The 21808-nt window shown below is 48.6% G+C and overlaps 2 protein-coding genes across 2 annotated transcripts; one reads left to right on the plus strand and one right to left on the minus strand.

Annotated features, from left to right (window-relative positions):
- Positions 1-1255: 1255 nt before the first annotated feature.
- LOC117850623 (uncharacterized) lies at positions 1256-5206 on the minus strand. The gene is made up of 2 exons (XM_034732480.2): positions 4929-5206; positions 1256-4480 (listed from the first exon to the last, which is right to left on the minus strand). Exon 2 carries the CDS (start codon positions 4456-4458, stop codon positions 1522-1524), a length of 2937 nt encoding a protein of 978 aa, XP_034588371.1. The 5' UTR covers positions 4459-4480; positions 4929-5206; the 3' UTR covers positions 1256-1521.
- A 13355-nt stretch (positions 5207-18561) lies between these two features.
- Positions 18562-21292, plus strand: LOC117847057 (uncharacterized). Its single transcript, XM_034728208.2, has 2 exons — positions 18562-18858; positions 18974-21292. The coding sequence occupies exon 2, from the start codon at positions 19097-19099 to the stop codon at positions 21134-21136; it is 2040 nt and encodes a 679-aa protein (XP_034584099.1). The 5' UTR covers positions 18562-18858; positions 18974-19096; the 3' UTR covers positions 21137-21292.
- The last annotated feature ends 516 nt before the right edge of the window (positions 21293-21808 follow it).

Raw genomic sequence — 21808 nt, forward strand, 5'->3', positions numbered from 1 at the left:
CTCCTCATCTTCATCTTCTTCTTTTCCCCGGTGCATCGTCGGTAATGGACCTCTGGAACATCAGATTTTCTGAAAGAAAATTGAGATCGAAAGAACACTGGAGGAACAAGCAATCTATGATCTGTCTACCGATTATATATTTACATTCATTGATACATACGCGCATTGCAGGGGCTGTTGCTCAAGGAGTACCCGAACAAGCTGCTTGCAGCCCTGACTCTGTGCATCTTTGGCACGATCCAGTCGTTCCCCATCGCTTTAGCCATGGAGAGGGACCATGGATTCTCCAGATGGAAGCTTGGCCTCGACCTGCCCTTGGTCTCAGTTGCATTCTCTGTATGTCCACCATGTGGAACCCGCTAAACCTGGTCCTCACCGTCTTCTGCTCCTCCCTCCTGGGCCAAACCGTCCACCTTGGAAGGTACCTGTTGTAGCAACCATTAATTTTTCAAGTGTTGTGTTGACAGCAATATCAAGATCTTGCAAATGACACCGAAATGTATTTATTCTCCTTTTTTTCAGCGTTTTGGGTGGGATTCTGTTGGTCGGCGGCCTTTACAGCGTGCTGTGGGGGAAAAGGAAGGAGGAAACTCGATTGGCGATGCCACCGGATCACCTTGAGGAGCAGAGTAGTAGCAAGGAGAAGCAACTCCTCGATGCCAAAGAGTGTGAGGTTAAGGAGCCGGCATCATCAGATCAGCAAGTGTGATGAGGAGAATGCAGTACCCAAGAACTCTATATCGCGCTCTCGCCAGGCAACCGAGGGGAATTCTGAAGTTCTGAAGTTCTTGCCGATTACATGAGGTACCAACTTTGATGGAAAACCTTCCCAGACTGACGGTGGCCATCAGAGAAAATTCCCCCTGACTGCTCTCAAGTGGCACCCGGACAAGCATCAAGGACCTTGACAGGTTAGTGTCATAGACTCATAGTATGTGTTGTCCTTGCATTTTATCATTTTTTCCCACCTCTCTTTAAAGGATTTTGTGATACGGTTATGGACATTCTGGTAACTGGCGCCGAAGCTTACTGGACATTCCAATAGCTACCAGTGAATTCTCACCATGTTTTGCATGTTGTCGTCTTTAAGGAGCTGTTTTGTCATGCATAACCAAATAGAAATGCACAGCGTGCTGGATACATTGTATTGAGTAGGAGAATTGTGGATTGAACATTTAAAACTGCCAAAAACTCCAAGTTATTGATCTGAACACATCTGTATCCTCCAGGCTGAGGCAGAGGAAAGAGCATGCAGTTGCTGATTTCAAACTCACTATGATAATCGTACAACTTCCTGCACAGAGTACAGAATAAAGTATAAATATACATAACAGTATATTTCCCACACTATACCACATGAGATGAGAGTAGAATATATAGGACACCACAAACAGATAAGCAAAAGGAAGATGAAAAGACATTAACAACAGCATCCAAGTAAACAATAAGTCCCAGATAGCAGAATATTAACAGATCCTCAGCACACGCTTGCAACAGCATCCACAGTTTCAAACTTGTCCTTCAGATGACGTTGGGTGCTCTGGAACACTGTCGGACCTTCTTCCCTTCACTCTCGTTTTGGGCTTGGCCAGCCATGCCTCTCTGAACATTTGTGGTATTCACCGTCACGTCCTGAGAGATCTCTTCAATTTCTGAACTCCCTGTTTCCTTCTTTCTCCTAGTCCTCTCCTTGAGTTGCCTGCCTCCTGCTCTTTGGGTCCTTTTGTTGTCATTTGCTTTATCAATGTTAATTCCAATCCTGTCGCTCCTCATAATATCTCCTCCAGTTTTCCTACTCTCGTTCCCAGCCCAATCACTGTCGTTTCCTAGGTGGACCACTTGTGGATCATTGTTTTCAGGCTCAACATCCTCTGGCCACAAGCTGCTTTTCTGGACGCCATGGTGCCAAAGCAATGCCCAAATGTGGGTTACGAACTCCCCTCTAGAGAGACACTTCTTGTGTGCCTGTGCACTCGACGTGGGTGCAATGTGTATAAGTAACTCTGTCCATACCTCTGCTAGAACCTCCCAGCGGCGTTCCTCACTCAGATGATTGAGCAGTTCCTTGCCCAATGCCACACCTTGTTTCAATACATCCTCTTTCTCAAAGTCTTTAATAGGTTTCTCTGCTTCGTCCATCAGTTTTCTGAACCTTTTCGGTAATGAATCACAATCTTTCAGAAGACCATCACGGGCACTCTTCACGGTTTTCTGGAAGACAATCTTGGGAACAAGGAAGCTATCAGGGATCAGCTCAGGCTTTGAAACCAGGAGATATGCGCAGTACCGTGACAAGCTATTCGCAATGATATATGTTTTCCGGAGATGATCAGGCAACTTCCCATCCACTTTCTTCTTGTCTTCCATTTCCATTTTTGATTTGGGTAAGCAACAATTTGTGAGCCATGACCAGATGCTATCTTTCTTCTCACTCACGTCCATAAGATACGGTTTTGATGAGCAGCAGGAAGTGAACCAAGACCAGAGGGAACATGGAAACCTAGGATTGCTCAAGTTTACTCCGTAATCTGTGGCAAGCGCCATCTCGCAGAGGCTGGTTGCAATGTGCCACACAAGAATAATGTGTGAGCTCGTCGGTAGAACGATGTCAGTGCTTGTTGGCACGACGATGTGAGAGCTTGTCGACAGGACGATGTTAGTGCTTGTCGGCAGGACGATATGAGCGCTTGTCTGCAGGACCATGTCAGGGTTTTCCGGGACGACAAAGTGAGTGCTTGCCGGCAGGATGATCTGAGTGCTTGTCGGAAGGACGATCTGAGTGCTTGTTGGCAGGACCATCTGAGTGCTCCTCTCTTGTGCAGTGTAAGCCTGGTAGTTCTGCAACTGCTTCCTAAGGTTGTTGTTAGACAATGTCTTGATGACCCCGGGCAGATCAGAACCTTGCTCATTCTCCAGTATTTTGATGAGCTTCTCCAGGACTGCCTGCCTGACATACTCTGGAACTTTGATGGCTCCACTGAGCGCTGCCCCATCATCCTTCTTTGGAATTATTCCTGTGGTTAAGTTGTGAATGAAGTTCCAAAATCTTGGTCTGTCATCATATGACTGCACGAAGACATACTGGTCAATGAACCCATGCCACCTCTTATCAGTAATCTTAGATCTGGAGAAATATAGTAGAATGCTGTCCACCCATGTATCTACATATTCGTGGGTTCTCTTGCGCTTCCGCTGCACATACTCGCACCACATGATTAATCTTGTCCAGTCTGAATGTAAGTAGGTTATCATCTCCCATATCTCCTTCACAATCATCAAAAAAATGAATACCCAAGTAATGATTATGTCGACATTAAAACCCTTCACCTGATTGACAAGCTCGCCATTAGGGGGCTTATAGACCTTTCGGATGTCCACAGCAAGCCAGCAGAGAGCACAGATGGTCAGTATGGGTGGAAGCGGAATCGACATGAGAGATCGGAGCCCACTCCAGAACACCATGGGGTAGCGGGTGTTGAAATAATCATGGAGGAAGGCAAGCTGCAGCTCCATGATCTTCAGGGCATCGCTGGTACCCACCTTCCCGTCAATTATGTTCTTGACCAGCTTTCGGTTGATGTCGAATATACGCCGTCCTTGCAGAGTCACATCCTCGAGCCTGCACCGCAGCAGCCTGGACAAGGCGAAGGCCAGAGAGAGATCTTTCCCATCCTTAAACTGCTTATGTGGCTCATGAATAGGACAGTCCCAAATCTTGTCCAGCGTGACCAGTGGCGACGTCTTCTTCTGCTTAGTAGCAGCCTGGTCGGTAGACAACGCGTACTGAGGCTTCTTTAGTTTGAAACCTCCTTTCTGCTTTGTTTCTCCGTAGACCAAGTACTTGTAGCCTTTCATCGTCACCGGGTCGAATTCTTGCTTCATGTTGGTTTCGTCGTGCATGGCGCGCATGTGCTCTGCAACAAGCTCCGAACTCCCTCCATGCCAGACGGCACGGGACGCCAGGTTATGTGAAGAAAATCTGTACCCGCTCCTCACTATCTGCAGGCCCCAGACCAACCACAGTGGACCCTTGAATCTGGATCCACGCGTCCAATTCAAGAATGCCGATCCCAGGAGCTTGAACACGTTCCTCCATTCGGTGAACCTTCGCCCACGACGGTCAGGAACGCCATAGCCGGAGATGTAATCTGCACTGTAACGGAAATTGACGAGCACAAGAGCCCAGACTGGGAACAGCTGGTTCTTGAAAGGCGCCGACTGCATGGCCCCCAGGAGGTAGACGACGATGGAGTCGCAGACTGCGTCAAAGACACTGAAGACGGATCTCATGAACGAGTTGTGGATGATGCGGCGGAAGAAGTCCATGAGGAACATGGCAAAGAACAGTAGTGTGGCGAGGGCCACCAGGAATTCTATGCGAAACAAGATGACTGTTTTCTTGTTCAACATGATGAACAGGGATGCCACATGTTCGCGGATATCACCGGGGCTCACCATCCTCGCAGCTCCCGGGCGGTGCCTGCATGGTCAAGGTCATTTTGCAAAGTAAGTAAAAAATACCAGCTTTTTTCTGAAGAAATAAAACCATCACAATTCACAGCACATAGTCACAGTTCGAACAAACTTGAACAGATTAACGACGTGCTTAACCCTCCACTACCTGAACTTTGTATAAACACCCAAGAATAAAACTTGAGGCGTACGCTGGATTATGCAGGTTACATGTTGCTGCTGATTTCATTGAACTATAGTAACCGAGAATCTTGTGAGTTTTCACTATTATTCGTATATTGTTGTCATTTGAAAATAAACAGAAACCAGACATGCTTTTTCCGATGTATATGAGAACCTTACAAACCATTTCACGCTTGTTCGAAGTTGAGGAAATATGCATGCGATGCAAAGGTAATTCCCCAGAGCTTATGTTTGTGTACAACTGTGAAACAAAGTAAGCTGTTTTTACTTACTTGGACGCAGTAGCTGCTGAAGGGCGATGTCAGGAACCGGGGCGCTTCGTGTGATTGCTCTTGCCAGTTCCGAACCAACACCACCTTGGAGGGACAATACGCCCAGAAGGTCAGATCTATCATAACGAGGTGCCGATGATGATAAAATAAGATCTAATCCACCTTGACACATCATTCAAGTTTAACAAATAATTTCGCTTCAGCAGGTCCTCTCTTTGGGTCTGTATATATTTAAGCACTCAAATTTACTTAGTATCGCTTACTTTATCAAGTTTTGGGCCAACTAATATAAACGCAATCATGTGACTAGTTAGACGTTCTTTTCATACTGAATAGATGGTGTTGGGTCTCGACCAAACAGTAGGCAAGGTGAAGCAATGTACGAAGGCAATAATGACTCGAGTAAATGTAACATAAGCTATCCTATCAATGAATAGTACCCGCCTTAGGGGGGACGGTTCACCTCCCTTTACAGGGTCATAAAGTTACATTTCCGCATACCCGTTATACCCATACCCAACAACTACATCCCGGGCATATCCCGTACAAGACAGTAACTTGACCCCTACTCAAGATGTCGCTTTCAAAGTGGGATTACATTTCCAACCCTTTCCAAGATCCTTATTACAAAATTGACCCACAATAATGTGGTCCCAGGGCTGTCTTGATCCCTTCCTCCCCTACTCGTTAGCTTCATCGGGACTAAGTATGCTTTCGCATGCTTTCCGCCTTCATTGGTCGAAGTCAGGTAACCTCGGGCTTTGGTCACAGGACCTCCCCGAAGTCAAGTCGCCGGGAGTTCCGTGGGGGCTTTAACTTCGGGAATCTTCGCCTGCAAAATTACAGAACGGGCATCTTCGTACCGGTTAACTTCGATTAATTGCTAGCTTCGCAAAAGAGTATAATGACGAGGTCAGCGTCGGTGTCGAACAGGGTGCGCTGTGGGGCGGTCCCCAACAGTAGCCCCTTCGTGGGCGAGGTCAGGGACGCCGTCGACCGATCCCGCGAAAAGTCCAAAAACGCCCTCAAAACGTCACCCTGAATGGCGGCGCGGGCCGAGGCGATTTACCGTTAGACGGGGGTACGAATGTCATTTGCCATGCGGCGGTTGGTGATTCGAGGCACCGTAAAGGTGTCTTTTGGCATTTTTTACCTTGCTTATATAAGGTTTGCCGGGGGGGCGGGTCATATTTTACGATGTCGTTTTCGAGCTATAGCTTTTTGTTGCTTGCGCCTTCGCTACGCATCTTCGTTGTGTGCCTTCGTTGCGTTTTCTTGGCGGGGCGGCATCTTCGCTTTTCGTGGTGAGGGTAGCTTCTGATTGCTTGGTTGTGGTTGTTTTTCTTGATTTCTTTTTAACGTTTTGGCTTCGTTCTCAAAGTTATGCTGTTCTGTTTTTGGTGCGATAGGCAGCCCGCACCAGGTAGAGTGCGCAGATAATGTCTTCGGAAGAGTTGACCCTTCAGGCTGCCTCTGGTGGTGGGGGTATTCCTGCTTCGCAGTCGGTGTCTGCGAGTAGCGGAGAGGCTGAAGGGAAGAGGTCAAAGAAACGGATTTATACGAAGGATGGTTTAGTTTCTGCAGAGGAAGGCTCTTCCGGCAGCAAAAGATATAGCACAGACCAAAGTTCATGCTGTATCTTCGGATGAGGAGGCAGAGGAGGAGGAGGAAGGGGGGCGGGGGGAAGAAGCTGGCGAAGCTGAGGAGGAGGAGGAGGAGGATGTCGAGGTTGAATCGAGGTCAGAGATGGCCGTTGGGGGAAAAGTTCAATGCATTTCTACTCTTTACTTCAGGCGCTCCCAAGTGAATGCGCGAGACATTGCGTCTTTCGAGGAGAACAACTTCTTTCCTAAGGGGCTGGGCAGAGCGCCTGGGAATGAGGCGGTACCCGCGCCCGAGGTTGGTGAAGCTATTGTTTTCAGGGACCTGTTTACTGCGGGGCTTCGGTTTCCCTGCGATAGGCAGCTGCTAGTTATTTTGGATCGCTATCGTGTTAGGTTGCACCAGCTGACCCCCAACACCATCGTGAATTTGTCTAAGTTTTACTGGTGCAATGCACGTTCAATGGCAGTATTGATGTAGAGGGTTTCGCAAGGTTGCACGAGCTTCATATCCAGAAGAAGAGGACTTACTCTGAGGATGGGAAAGGTGTTTGTGAGAATCATTTCAGATGTTGTACCTTCGTGCCACGCAGGAAGAACGATAAAATGAATCTGCCGAGGGTAGAGCTTTCCTTCGCGTAGAGAAACAAGTGGGATGATGCATGGCTAACGCATTGGTTTTATGTTAAAATTGAGATGGCTGGGGTTGGGACTGGATTCCCATTTTATGCGCTGTTTGGGCCGATGGACGTGCTCACAACTCCGTCATTTATTCATACGGCAGTTGTCACGAAGTGCGAGGCTGCTTACAGGGTTGCTGGGCCCTTGGTGTCTGGACGTGACCTCATAGAGGAGTATGTTGCTGCTAGAGTGTGGCCTCTGTCCGCTGAATTTGCGAAGCCATTTAAGCTCGTTGAGAAGAAGGTGTCTTGGAGCGAGAAGCCTGTGCAGTACCCCTGCTTTGAATCTGGTATTGAGAGGGATGCCGACACGGACTCGTTTGTCCAGACAGTGGAGGACATGGCTTACGAGATTTTGGGTCCCGTGACCCAGCCGGAAAGGCATTCTTTTGAATCCGTTGTGAGACACGGGCGTCGTGTCAATCGGATTTTTGATTTTCTTGATATTGTGGTTCCGCCTCGTCCTGAAGTTGGGCAAAAGGCGCCGTCGGGGTGCTGGTCTTGAGCAGAGGAAGAAGGTGAAATTTGATTTTGCACCCGCGGCGAAGCTCAATGTTGAGTCACAAGTGGCCGCCAAAGCGAAGGCAAAAACCTTGAACTTGGAGGCGCAAAAGAGGAAAGAAGTTACCGCGGGGGCTTCGTCTGTCGTGTTGTCATCGGGGTCGACAGCTTCGTCTGTCGACTTGAGCAAACCGGCATACGTCGTTCCTGTTTCCGTGCGCCGTCCAAAGGAGGTCCCTGCTCTTGCACCTTCGTCCACCGGGCCCGCCACATGGACCAAGAAGGGGGCTAATAAACCTCGTTTTGCTCGCATTACTGTTCCGGGTGCCAAGGTTGACGCGCCTTCAGCGGCTGGCATCAAGATCACGGCGCCCTCTACAAGCTCGAAGGCTAAGGGTGCGCGACCTCTCTTGATTGAAGCTGGGAAACATGAGAGGAGGGTTGCCGCCGAAAAGGCGAAGCTTGTGGATGCGTTCTCGTCTGATCCAAAGGGTGCGTGCGCCGAAGCTGTGAGATCTGGTAAGCATGTAGAGGTGTTTCTACCGAAGCTGTGGTTCTTTGACTGTGGGAAGGCCTCAGCGGGATTTTTGAAGGACTTGGAAGCAACTATGGGGGGCGTTGGTGAGGTTAGTTGTGAGGATCATGTGAGGCTGAAAGTTAAATGTTATGATGTAGGTGAGAGTTTGCCGGCGGGTCTTCAGGGACTGAACGAAGGTCTAGGCTTGAGCGGGCGCACGGAGGTTCTAGTGACATGCGCCGAAGGTAGGGTTTATAATCCACACAACCTGTCTTTGGTTTGGGGGGATGAGGGTGAAAATTGCGAGCGCTATGCAGATATTGGCGGTTCAAAACGGGAGGAGCAGGTGGGCACGGCAACTTCGGGGGAGGTTGAAGGCAAACGAGGGGCTGTGGGTTTAAGTGGCGGAAAGACGGTGGTGACATCTAAGGGTGAGGCTAGGGAAGTTGTTCCGGTCGCCGTTGAGGCGCGAAAATATGAGGGTGAGAGCTGCTTGTAGGTGGTTTTGCAGTTCGTAGCTTTTGTTGTTGTTGTATTACGCTTACAGTTGTATTCTTTAACGCACAGATTTTCAGCAAGCTGTGAAGTCAATGAGCTCGGAAGAGCTCTTTAACTTGGAGGCCAACCTCGTAAAGAAGGTATGATTACTGGATAATTTGGTGATGTGTGTGGTGAGTGCTGTCCTTTACCTTGTTATGTCTTTGGTGACTTGGCTTATTGTTCTTTGTTTAAAACTTGTAGGTGTCTTATTTTTCAATGATTACGAGGGATCGGCTTGCTAAGAGTGAGAAGGCAGCCTCGGAACTTTCGAAGAAGGTAGCTTCACTTGAGGCGACCATTGCTGCTATGTCCTTGGAGATGAAGAAGGTCAAGGTTGAGAATGCGGAGTTGAAAGAGGACTCTCGCAGACTCGGTGAGAACTACGAGGCTAGGGGTGACGAGATTGATCGTCTGGTGGCTGATATAGCGGAGCTGGAGGGCCAGATGAAGGAGAAGGACCAAATTATTGGAGGCTTACGCGAGGGTGCCCAGCGGGACAGCAAGGTTATCGCGGGTTTGAAATCTAAGGTTAGCCAGATGGAGCCTGAGTTAGAAACGAAGGCAAAGCTGTTGAGCTGAATAGAGACTACACTAAGGGAGAGGTTTGAAAAAGTTTATGAAGCTTACAAAGCCTCCCTTGGTGTGTTTGGCGCTGAACCCAATGATTGCCCATTGGATGAGGGATGCGAGCGTATGTTCGAGTGGCTTTTGGACGAGGTTAAGAGTCTTCCCGAGGTCCTTGAGGACTTGAACGACTACTCCGTAGTGTTCTGTCTGGAAAGCGCTCTTTACTTGCTGGAGCAATAAGGATGCGAGCATGTTAAGAATATCTCCGAAAATAACTACATTGTGCCAGCTGCCTCGGAGATTGGCTACGCTGCCAAGTCTAATGATGTGGAGAATGCGAAGAAGAATTTGTTTGAGCGTATGTGGTCAACCTCCAGGCAGGACTATGTGAAGAGGCTCGCGTGTGAGCGGTTAGCGCAGCTGTGCTTGCAGTCTGGTGTTGGCAACGATGAGAAGGATGCTATAGAGTAAGTGGATGCATGCTGGGGGGGGGTTGTGACTTGTTGGTTTTGGTGTACGAAGTTGACGAAGTTAGATACTTTATTTGTTTGTGAAACTATGCCCTGTAAAGTACTTATGTGCCAGTTTTTGTTATGTATTTGATTTTTGTAACTGTTGTGTTGTTTATCCGTCCAAATGTGCTGGTTTCTGGCGTAGTGAACTCGTTGCGAGGTTAGATAAGTCAAAGTCGGGTTGCTGCGTTAGGCAACCTGCTGACTTAGAAAATGCGAGAGCCGATTGATACAACGACCCGAAGTTGCTTCAACCATAGCCGTATTCGTTGCTGTATTTTGCATGGGTTGACCTCGTGTGAGGTCGCTCTTTTGAGTTGGTTACCTTTTGCCGAGCGAGATCGAAAATGTTACTGGGCCTTTTCGAGGTTAGGTGACACGAACCTTGTAAACTCTTCTCTTGCAAAGTTGCAAAAAAATTTCATGTTTTTCCCGAAAAACGTCACCCCCCCTTTGCGATGTTGCAAGAGAGAGGTCAGAATCGTAGACTCGCAGGTCCTTCCCTTGCGAAGTCGCAGAAATTTTTCATGTTCTTTCGAAAAACATCACCCCCCCCCCTTTGTGATGTCGCAAAAGAGAGGTCAGATAACACAGATTCGCGGCTGGAGGTTTCAGTGTCTTTGATCTATAATGGCGTTGTATTTGCATGTTAGGATTCCTGCGTGGTCTGGGGCGAGGTTGCGCAACTTGATGTTGCCTTTTGCATACTCGAGCGCGAGGTCGTGCAACTTGTTGTTGCCTTTTACACGCGAAATCTTCTCGGCACACTGGTGCGAGGTCACGCAACTTGTTGCCTCTTACACGCGAAATCTCCTCCGCACACTGGCGCGAGGTCACGCAACTTGTTGTTGCCTTTTACACGCGAAATCTCCTCCGCACACTGGCGCGAGGTCACGCAACTTGTTGTTGCCTTTTACACGCGAAATCTCCTCCGCACACTAGCGCGAGGTCATGCAACTTGTTGTTGCCTTTTCATGTGAAATCTCCTCCGCACACTGGCGTGAGGTCGCGCAACTTGTATTTTTAGGGGAAGTTTCCTTTCTTTCTTTGTGAAAAAAGGTGTACATGGATCTGCCTCGTTAAAAATCTTACCTCCATTATGGAGCCCCTAGCAAGGAAAAGAGTGCAGTCCGGACTTGACCTTACAAACGAGGTAAATTTGGAAGTAAAGAAAAGAAAAGAAAGAAAAACTATTATGTTACCTTCGGCGTTGCTTATAGTTCCGCAAGCCGAAGGTAGCATGTACAATCATGGGTAGTATTTTCGTAGGCTATCAATGTTCCACGCGTGTGGGAGAGTGTTTCCTTGCTGGTCTGCGAGGTGGAAAGAGCCGGGTCTGCCACTTTTTGTGATAATGTAGGGGCCTTCCCATGTCTCTTGTAGCTTGCCTGGGTTTTCCCAATTCTTTTTCCTTTTGATGACGAGGTCACCGACATTGATCTGTCTTTCTCGAATGTGTTGGTCCCTCCATCTTTGGATTTCTTCCTGATACTTGTCCAGGTTCTCAATGGCCTCGTTGATGTCGAGCTCAATCATGTCTTTCTCTATTCTGGCAATTTCGTCCACATCCCCGGGCTTAAGGACTCTTAGGCTTTTGTTTTTTATTTCTTCAGGTGTTACAGCTTTGGCTCCGAATAAGAGCTTGAACGGGGTAAAGCCTATTGCTCTGGATTCTGTTGTGTTATGGGACCAAATGACTCTTGGGAGCTCGTCGACCCATTTGCCCTTTTTTGATCGAACAAATATTTTTTGACTACAGTGAATATGGTATAGTTCACCCTTTCCATAGCTCCGTTTGATTGTGGGTGGTATACGGATGAGAATTTTATCTTCGTGCCGATGCTGGCGCAGAAATCTGTGAATGAGACGCAGTCAAACTGTTTGCCATTGTCAACGGTTAGTTCCCTTGGGACTCCAAACCGGCAGACAATGTTTTGCTAGAAGAACTTTTGTACCGAAGCCGATGTGATGACGGCCAGTGGTTTGGCTTCGGCCCATTTGGTGAAGTAGTCTATTGCAACTACTGCAAATCTGCAATTTCCTTGTGCTGTTGGCAGTGGACCAACTAGGTCCATGCCCCATCTCTGGAGAGGCCGCGAAGGTGGGATGAGCTGGATAGGGAACGAGGGTGCATGCGTCTGCCTTGCTGTCTTTTGGCAGGCCTCACAGCTTTGTACGAGCAAGTGTGCGTCCGTGTGGACTGATGGCCAGTAGAATCCCTATCGGATTGCTTTTCTTGCTAGAGCCCTTGAGCCAATGTGGGTTCCGCAAAAACCGCCATGTATTTCTTTGAGCAGTTCGCTGCCTGTTCCATAATCGACACAGCGAAGCCATGGTATTGAAATGCCTGTTTTGTAGAGCTGCCCCTTGATAATTGCGTAGCCCCTTGCCCTTTGCTTTAGGCGCATACGTTCGGCCTCGTTCTGAGGTTCGAAGTGGCCTCTAAGGAAAGCCATTATGCTTGCGCGCCAGTCGTAACGCTAGATGGCGTTGACGGGGGCTGGAGCTTCTTCTGTGATCGAAGGTGAGGTTATGATTTCGTAGAATGTGTCGGGTGGGACTGGCTCGCCTTCTGCTGCTGCTTTTGCAAGCTTGTCCGCGTCATCATTTAGTGCTCTTGGTATATTTTTTGACATCAAACCCCCGAAAGTGCTTCTCCATGGCTCGGGGAGGCTTCGCTCTGCCGCTTGGAATGAAACGGTTTAGCGCAGCAACCCTACCCGTGAGTCATTGGACTTGTTTGAGCGAAGTTGGCTCTGACATATTAGCTAGCGCCTTGATTTTATCTGGGTTGGCCTCGATGCCTTTTGTCGTTAGCAGGCGGCCTAGGACCTTTCCTCTTTGGACCTCGAATACACACTTTTCTGGGTTTAGCTTTAGGTTGGCTGACCTCAGGTTAGCGAATGTTTCTGTGAGATCCAGAATGTGGTCGCTTCGTTTGGCGCTTTTGACGATAATATCATCCACATAAGCCAGGATATTGCGTTGAAGCTGGTTGTCCAGGACTGTTGCCGTCATCCTTGAGAATGTTTGGCCTGCATTCTTTAGCTCCTCTGGCATACGCACGAAGCAGAACGTTCCAAAAGGTGTCACGAAGCTTGTTTTGCCTTCGTCCTCCTTCTTGATTCTGATCTGGTGGTACCCCGAGAAGAGGTCAAGTAGCGAGAGCATTTCACTGTTTGCAGCGTCATCCACTACCTTGTCAATCCTCTCGAGAGGGTAATCATCTTTTGGGCAGGCCTTGTTGAGGTCTGTGAAGTCTATACACATTCTCCATTTGCCATTTTCTTTTTTACTGGCATTGTGTTAGCTAGCCAGTCAGGGTACTGGATTGGCCTGATTACGTTAGCTTCGAGGAACCTGTCAACTTCGGCCTTTACGGCTTGGACCTTTTCGTCGGACATTTTTCTTAGCTTTTGCTTCTTTGGCCTAGCTCCTTGCCTGATGTCGAGGCTGTGCTCGATGATTTCCCTGTCCACTCCTTTGAGATCACCTGTGGACCAAGCGAAGATGTCTTTGTTCTTGTTGAGGCACTCGATGAGGTTGTGTTCTTCTTCGGGGTCGAGGTTGGCTCCAATTGTTACGAACCTGTCTGCGATGTACCCGTCTAGGAGTACCTGCTTTATTTCGCTGTCAGCACTGATCTTTATTTTTTCTTTGTCCCTCTTGGGCTCGTCGTGGGTCTTTTGCTTTGCTGAGCTTTCGGCTTCGTTTGATGAGGCTAGGTGGTGGACATTCTTTTGGCCCGGAGCTACCCCTCTTTCTATATTCCTTGCCATTTGCTGATCATCGTACACTGTTATGACCCCCTTGAGCGCGGGTATTTTCATGCATAGGTATAGTTGCCTAATTGTTGCATCCATTTTGGTGATGAAGCCGCGGCCAAGTATTGCATTATAGGGGTAGTGCATCTCCACCACATCGAAGGTGATGTGCTCTGTTCTTGCATTGTCGCGGTCCCCAAACAAGACCAGGAGAGCAATTTTTCCCAAAGCCTTCACCGACTTTCCACCGAAGCTAAGAAGTGGGATGTCGGCTAGATCGAGCGTGTTCATGTCAATGTTCATTTCTCTGAATGCGTTTGCGAAAAGGATGTCCGCGGAGCTGCTCGTGTCAACTAGGACTTTTCCAACTGTCCAACCTGCTATCAGCGCTTTGATGACCATCGCATCGTTGTGCGAGGTTGTCTTGAGCTTGAAGTCTTCCCCCGTGAAACTTATGGGCATGTGTGCCCATTCTGGCTTCGTTGGGGCTCTGTCGGGTATGATTACATTGACTTCTCTGAAATAGTTTCACCTCTACCTCTTGTTCTCGAACTCTAAAGAGGAGCCTCCGGTGATTGGCATTATCATGCCGAAGGTAGGTAAGGAGTTTTGGTTGTTGTTTTGCGTGCTGGGCTCTGGTTTGGGCATTATGGCTGGCATGCTTAGGGGAGGAGGTAGTGTTTCTTGAGGCTTCTGAGGGGGATTTGGGTTAGCATGTTGTGGGATTGTTTGGTGGTATGGTTGTATGTGGGACAGAAGAGGCCAGGTCATTGGTTGCTGGAAGTTGGCGAAGCTGGGCTGGTTGGAGTAAAAGCTTGGGTGCGGGTAAAAAGCTGTGTGGTGGATTGTTTTGGGTGCTTGTGCGGCTGCTTTCGCGGCTTCTTTTGTAGCTTTCCTCTCTTCTTCTTTCTTTTTGGGGTACCACTCTGTATTATGATGGTTCTGATGGCCATGGTTGACGCAGTAGAATGATTGTTGCTATCTTCCTCGACCTCGTCCTCTACCAGAGTGGCCCCCTCTTTGGGTATTGTTGTTTTGGTTCTGGCTCTGGCTTTGGTTTTGGTTTCCCTCAATGTTCATGACACGGTTTTGGTTTTGGTTTTGGTTTTGAGGCTTGTTGTAAGGCGAAGGTTGCCAGCTTCCGTTCTGGTTTGTTTGCCTTTCCTTGTTACGTTCCGCCACTCTTCTGCGGTGGTCCTCGTCGGATCTGATGTATTCATCGAGTTTGCTGAAGAGAGCACTCATCGTTTTGGGCTCTTTCCTTGATAGCTTCGACGCTGTTGGGCTAGGGGTGAGGCCCGCGATGCACGCGGATATTGCTACGGATTCCTCAATGTGCGGCGCTTGAGAACGAAGTTGGACATATCTTCTTACATATTCTGCGAGTGGCTCCTTGTCTTTTTGTTTGCATTGGAAAAGATCTGCTTGGGCCGTTTGGGGGTAATGGAAGCCCTGAAAGTTTTGTGTGACCTTCGCCTTGAGGTCATGCCAGCTAATCACCGTGTGTGGAGGGAGTAGTGAGTACCAGTTCAGTGCCGCGCCTTCACAAGCAATTATGATGGACTTGGCGAGGACGACATCATCTCCCCCGGCCGAAGCTACGGCGGCTTCGTAACTCATTAAGAATTGTCGTGGATCTGTCCGTCCGTTGAATTTGGGCAGGGTGGTTGGCTTGTATGTTGCTGGCCATGGTGCGGTTTGGAGCCCGATTGAGAGCGGTGATGTGGCATCGACCACGAGAGACACCCCTGGCGAGTGATGTTGGGTGCCTTGGTCGAAGTTGATGCTGGGTTGGAATTGTGCCTGATCAACGGTGGGACTTTGGTGAAAATAAGCTGCGGTTTGGTTTGCATTCTCGTGTGGGCTTTCAAGCTCCGCAATTTCTTTCTGTAATGCTTCCAGCTGCCGTCTAGCTTCGTTCAATTTTGATAGTCTGCTCGAGGCTTCCCTCTGTTGTTGCACCTGTCGTGCTAACTGCTCCTTTTTTCTTTTGACCTCTTCTATCTCCCGAAGGACTGAGTCTAGCTCATTGTCCAGGTCAGAGGGGCCAGTAGCTTCGGGTGTTGCGGGCCGGTGGCTTTGTTGACCGTCAGTGCGGTTGGTAGCTTCGGTTGCTGTGGGTTGTTGGCTTTGGTGGTTGACCTTGGGTACGGGTCTCTTACTCATTGCTTTTGCCCTTAAGGTTTGCTCGACTCTTGCAAGGCGTTCCTCCTTATCCGAAAGAACCTGATCTGTGGCCTCGGGAGCTGTAAGCTGACCGGCCTCCACTGTGCTGACTTCTCTATGTACTGTAAGTCTCCTTTTCCGTTGTGGTGGCATCGTAGGTTGTTTGTCGAGTTAGACCACGGTGGACGCCAAATGTTGGGTCTCGACCAAACAGTAGGCAAGGTGAAGCAATGTACGAAGGCAATAATGACTTGAGTAAATGTAACAGAAGCTATCCTATCAATGAATAGTACCCGCCTTAGGGGGACGGTTCACCTCCCTTTATAGGGCCATAAAGTTACATTTCCGCATACCCGTTATACCCATACCCAACAACTACATCCCGGGCATAAATAGTACAAGACAGTAACTTGACCCCTACTCAAGATGTCGCTTTCAAAGTGGGATTACATTTCTAACCCTTTCCAAGATTCTTATTACAAAATTGACCCACAGTAATGTGGTCCCTGGGCTGTCTTGATCCCTTCCTCCCCTACTCGTTAGCTTCGTCGGGACTAAGTATGCTTTCGCATACTTTCCGCCTTCATTGGTCGAAGTCAGCTAACCTCGGGCTTTGGTCATAGGACCTCCTGAAGTCAAGCTGCCGGGAGTTCCGTGGGGGCTTTAACTTCGGGAATCTTCACCTGCAAAATCACAGAACGGGCATCTTCGTACTAGTTAACTTCGATTAATTGCTAGCTTCGCAAAAGAGTATAATGACGAGGTCAGTGTCGGTGTCGAACAGGGCGCGTTGTGAGGCGGTCCCCAACAGATGGTACCATGTAATTAATAATACTAATCATCGACCCATACCACCGAACTAAAATTATTTTGAGTAGGAAAAAGTCCACCTTACTCCCTTCGCCTATCCACTTTATCCGCTTAACCCCTTAACAAAATTTAAGCTCACCTTACTCCCCTAAACTATTTTATTTGGTCTAATCTACCCCTAATTAGATTTCTCTATTTTATTTCTCCATGTATGAGTTGAATTTTGAGTTCAAGTTTAACAAATAATTTCGCTTCACCAGGTCCTCTCTTTGGGTCTGTATATATTTAAGCACTCAAGTCAGTGGTAAACGTTCATCTTTTTTTATGCAGCAAATTTACTTAGTATCGCTTACTTTATCAAGTTTTGGGCCCACTAATATAAACGCAATCATGTGGCTAGTTAGACGTTCTTTTCATACTGAATAGATGGTACCACGTAATTAATAATACTAATCATCAACCCGTACCACCGAACTAAAATTATTTTGAGTAGGAAAAAGTTCATCTTACTCCCTTCGCCTATCCACTTTGTCCGCTTAACCCTTAACAAAATTTAAGCTCATCTTACTTCCCTGAACTATTTTATTTGGTCTAATCTACCCCTAATTAGATTTCTCTATTTTATTTCTCCGTATATGAGTTGAATTTTGAGTTCAAGTTTAACAAATAATTTCGCTTCACCGGGTCCTCTCTTTGGGTCTGTATATATTTAAGCACTCAAGTTAGTGGTAAACGTGCATCTTTTTTATGCAGCAAATTTACTTAGTATCGCTTACTTTATCAAGTTTTGGGCCAACTAATATAAACGCAATCATGTGGTAGCGGCTAGGCGCTGGATATCATCTTTCTAGTTAGACGTTCTTTTCGTCCTGAATAGATGGTACCACGTAGATTTATGTTCCTCTCTTAGACTATACAAGCACCAATTCCTTGCATTACTACCAGATAATGTGACGACCTATTCTGTCTCATGTCGTCTCAATTCGTTAAGACGTAACTGTCCTTAGCTTTCATGCGGTTGGGAAAGCTATCTAGCACGTTGACTCAAAGGTTTAAGGGGTGTTTGGTTTGAGTCTGCTAAACTTTAGGAACTTAGTCCCTTTTATATAGTCCCTAAAATACCAAGCACGGTGACTAAAAGTTGCTAAACTTTAGTCCCTAAAGTTTAGCCTTTAGTCCCTAAGAGGTTACTAAAAGGGACTAAAAGTGACCTTGGATAGGGTGTGCCCCTCATTAATACCCCATGCCTCCCTCCCCACCCCCACCCCCACCCCCACCCCACCCGTCCCGAGTCCGTCCGCGTCGCCGCCACCCTCTGTCGCGCGCTCGCCACCGCGAAGGCCGCCCCCGTGAGCCGCCCTACCACCACTGCCGTCCTCCCTCCCGCCCAGCCCCCGCCGCCTTCCCTCCCGCCCGCCAGACCCCCGCCGCCGAGGTCGTTCAGATCCACGGTGGCAGTCGGCGCGTCGGATCCTCCTCCTCGCGCTCTTCACCCCGCCACAGCGACCGCGCGGCACAAGCACCGCCTCGGCACGTCCCTACTCGCCGCCTTGCGCTTCTTCGAGGTGGACCGCCCCTACTCCACGCTGCTCCTCTCCGGCACCTTCGGAACCAAACAGGACCCAAGTTACCTTAAATTTATACTGTATGTACTTATATGATCTTTAAAGAGGCGGTCCCCTGATTTTTCTTCAACAAATTGATTCCTTTCTTCCTCCCCCCTCTCTCCCTCTCTCTCTCCTCGTTTGCTCACCAAGATGACAGTACCAGTGCCTTCGTTGGCCTCGATCTTCTCTTTGCTCATCCCCGTTCAGTCCTTATTGTTATATCCTGTTTGGTTGGTTGCCCATCTTGCTGCTGTAACTGCAATCCCATTTATGGGTCAAACTCCCTTTTTCTTTTGCATGGCCTCATGTGCGCAACGCGCATGCAAATATATAGTGCAAGATTCAAGACGGTACATGAATTATTAGAGTTATTTAATTAATATTTCACATTCTGGCCTCACTAAACATGTCCAGACTAGAAAGTATCAGATGAATGACTCCATCCCACACAGTACACAGTACGTAAGAGCATTCATTGCCAGAGAGAGAGAGAGAGAGAGAGAGAGAGAGAGAGAGAGAGAGAGAGAGAAGATGGGAACAAGCCCCGCGGATGCTGCCGATGCAATCCTGCTCACCTTGGAGAACCTGTTCAAGCTGGACAAGGTTACTCGCCTGGCCAGTGTGGAGCTGTGGGTGCTGCTGACGACGGTGCTGCTGTTGCTGAGGTTCGTCTTCGACTTCACGGGGCCATGGTTTGGGAACCCGCGCAGGATGTTCTTCGTCGTCACCCTGGAGATACTGAACCAAAACCTGGTGATCTACACCATGGGTTTGATGCAGCTCTCGGGCGCGAGGGTGAACGACTACTTCCAGGTGTGGGCGGTGCTCCTGGTGACCCTGCAGTACAGCGTCAAGATCGGGCGCCCCTACACCCCGTCCAAGCAGGTCCCGTTGCTGGACCTCATGTCCTCCTTGTGGTCAGCCAATCTCCTCCGGGTGCAGACTTTCTACCTCCTCAGGATCCCTCTCTGGCTCATCTGGTCCCTGAATGCAGTTCGCATCGTCTCGCTCTTCGTCACCTCCGGTAAAGGGGAGACGAATAACCAGGAGAGCATGAGGCTGGTGTGCGACTACATGAGCTACGAGAACACTCTCTCCTCCATCCCTGTCCCTGATGATGGCCAGAAGGAATCCAAATTCTCCATGAGCGGGTACAAGTACCTGGTGCATGGCGAGCACCGGGTGCTCAAGCAAGTCCAAGAGGACCCGACAAGAAGTGAGAGCAGCTACAAGATCCGACTGGATCCGTATGGAGCCCACAAGGAGCAGCTCGTCACCGTAGAGAAGGTGTGGGATGACACCAGCGAGAGCGGGTTGCTGGGGGGCACGGCAGACCCTGGCAACCATCACAAGGACCTGTGCCTCTCGTTCGCGCTGTACAAGCTGCTGCGCCGCCGGTTCTACGACCTCCCAATGCACGAGCTGAAGAGGCGGCAGGGGAAGGAGAAGATCCGCAGCCTCATCTTCGGCTACATCCTCCGTGACTACGAGAGGGCCTTCCGTGTCACAGGGGTGGAGCTGTCCTTCCTCCAAGACCTGTTCTACAGCAAGCACGCCACCATGTTTGCCGCCGGGCTCCGGGTCCCGTTTTGGAGCCTGCTGCTGTCCCTGGCCTTGGCCACGGTGACGGGGTATGTCCGGTACATACCCGGGAGGATGGATCCAGCGGACCGGAACAGGATCACGCACGGCGTGTTCATCACCCGCCTCATCGTCGCCATCATCGTTCTCAAGGAGCTCCTGGAGATTGTCCTCTACGTGTTCTCACAGTGGGCCTGTGTTCTGATGCTGTGCAAGTACGTGCAGCATCAGGGCTTGCGGCGTCCAGCGGTGGAGAGCGTGATGAGGCTCTTGCTCTGTTTCGGCAGCAAAGCCAAGTGGAATCATCAGATGGTCCGTCAGCAGAACCTTCTGGTCACATTCGGTTTGATCAAGCCAGGTGCCCTACCTCCACTTACGATGAAGACAGTATACCGTCGAGGGGTAGTGCTTGGAACAACCGGCCTCAAGGATTACACGAAGAATGCACTGTTGAATTCGCTTGTTAATTTGAAGGAGAAAAGGCTAGCGTTGGATGACTACTTCTCGAACGCCTTCAAATCGAATGAGAAGGTGCTCAAGCTCAAGTGGACATGCAACCTCAAGGTAGACACCCACATCATTCTGGTCTGGCACATCGCAACCTGCCTCTGCGAGATCCACTTCTTCGACGAGGTCAAGGTGCTCAAGGCTGTGCGGCGACCGCAGCCGTTCATGAAGGGACCAAACGGGACGCTACCAGTGGCTACTACTGATAAGCAAGACGAGTCCGAAGAATCTGTGTGGTCAGACAAGTACGCAACTGCAGTCAGTTTATCTAACTACTGTGTGTATCTGGTAATGAAAGCACTGGTGCCGGATAATCGCCTCGTTGCCAAGAAGGTCCTTAATGAGGTAATCCGAGAAATCGACTACGTTATCACTTCCAAAAGAAAGCTGCTTAGATCCATGAAAATGGAAGAGGTATACACTTGTCTTATGGAGACAGTAGACAAGCCCTGCAACAACCGTGACCACGATCAACGAGGGGGCCCTGACGTGGAAGCAGTAGCACAGGAGGAAGGTGATCATCAGGTAGAAAACGAAGAGGACTATGAAAAACTCGACATCGGGTGTTCCCTAACAAGGATGGGTGCAGTGCTCGGAAAGCAGCTGACGGAGGTGTATCATGGCGACGCAGCAGGTCTCTGGAGGGACCTGCAAAGCTTCTGGATGGGGTTCCTCCTCCACTTGGCGGCGCACACGAGGGCAGCCACGCACGCGAAGCATCTCGCCGGCGACAGTGAGCTCATCACACACCTGTGGGCGCTGCTTACGCACGCCGGCTTTTGTGAGAACCACCGCGAGGAGGCCGTAGACCAGGACGAGATCGTCCCGGATATCAACCAGGAAGCCAGCCGATGAAAATCAAATCATTATTCGAATCCTTCGCGAGCTCGCATCCATGTCGCATGTTTTTCTTCTGCTCTTGGTGTTTAATTTGTTCCTACTGTTTTTTTTAAACTGTATACTGGCAGAGATTACCAGGTTTGTATTAATTAATAGAGGAGAGAGTCCATCTGTTCCTACTGTCATTTTTACTGTATATATATGAATGCGTGTGTCTACTTCAGATTGCAAATCCAGATCGGTTTTATTCAATAAAGATGTAATCTTTAAATGCCACTCTAATTTCCCTGCTCTTTTTCTAGCTATCTTACTTCTTATGCTGATTAGAATTGGAGGCACGTTAGAAAAACGATATAAATTCCAGTAATTCTCATAAAAATCATACACATCCAAGTATCCAACCATCAATTGGTAGACTGTAGCCATTAAATTAGATTTTTTTTAAAAAAAAAGTTATCCACCTCTATCATTATAAAATAGCCTACAATATATATAAATTATCCACGTCTACCGCTATCAAATATCATAATGTGACCCCTAAATTTATATCTAAATTACCTACCTCTGTTATTATTAAATAGCATAAAGTGGTCCCTTAATCTATATCTAAATTAACTAACTCTACCATTACAATAACAAGCTAAAGTAACTCACGGGATCCATGTATAAATTACCCAAATCTGTTAT

This window comes from Setaria viridis, chromosome 3 (genome assembly GCF_005286985.2).
Source record: "Setaria viridis chromosome 3, Setaria_viridis_v4.0, whole genome shotgun sequence".
In the NCBI taxonomy this organism is placed as follows: domain Eukaryota; kingdom Viridiplantae; phylum Streptophyta; class Magnoliopsida; order Poales; family Poaceae; genus Setaria; species Setaria viridis.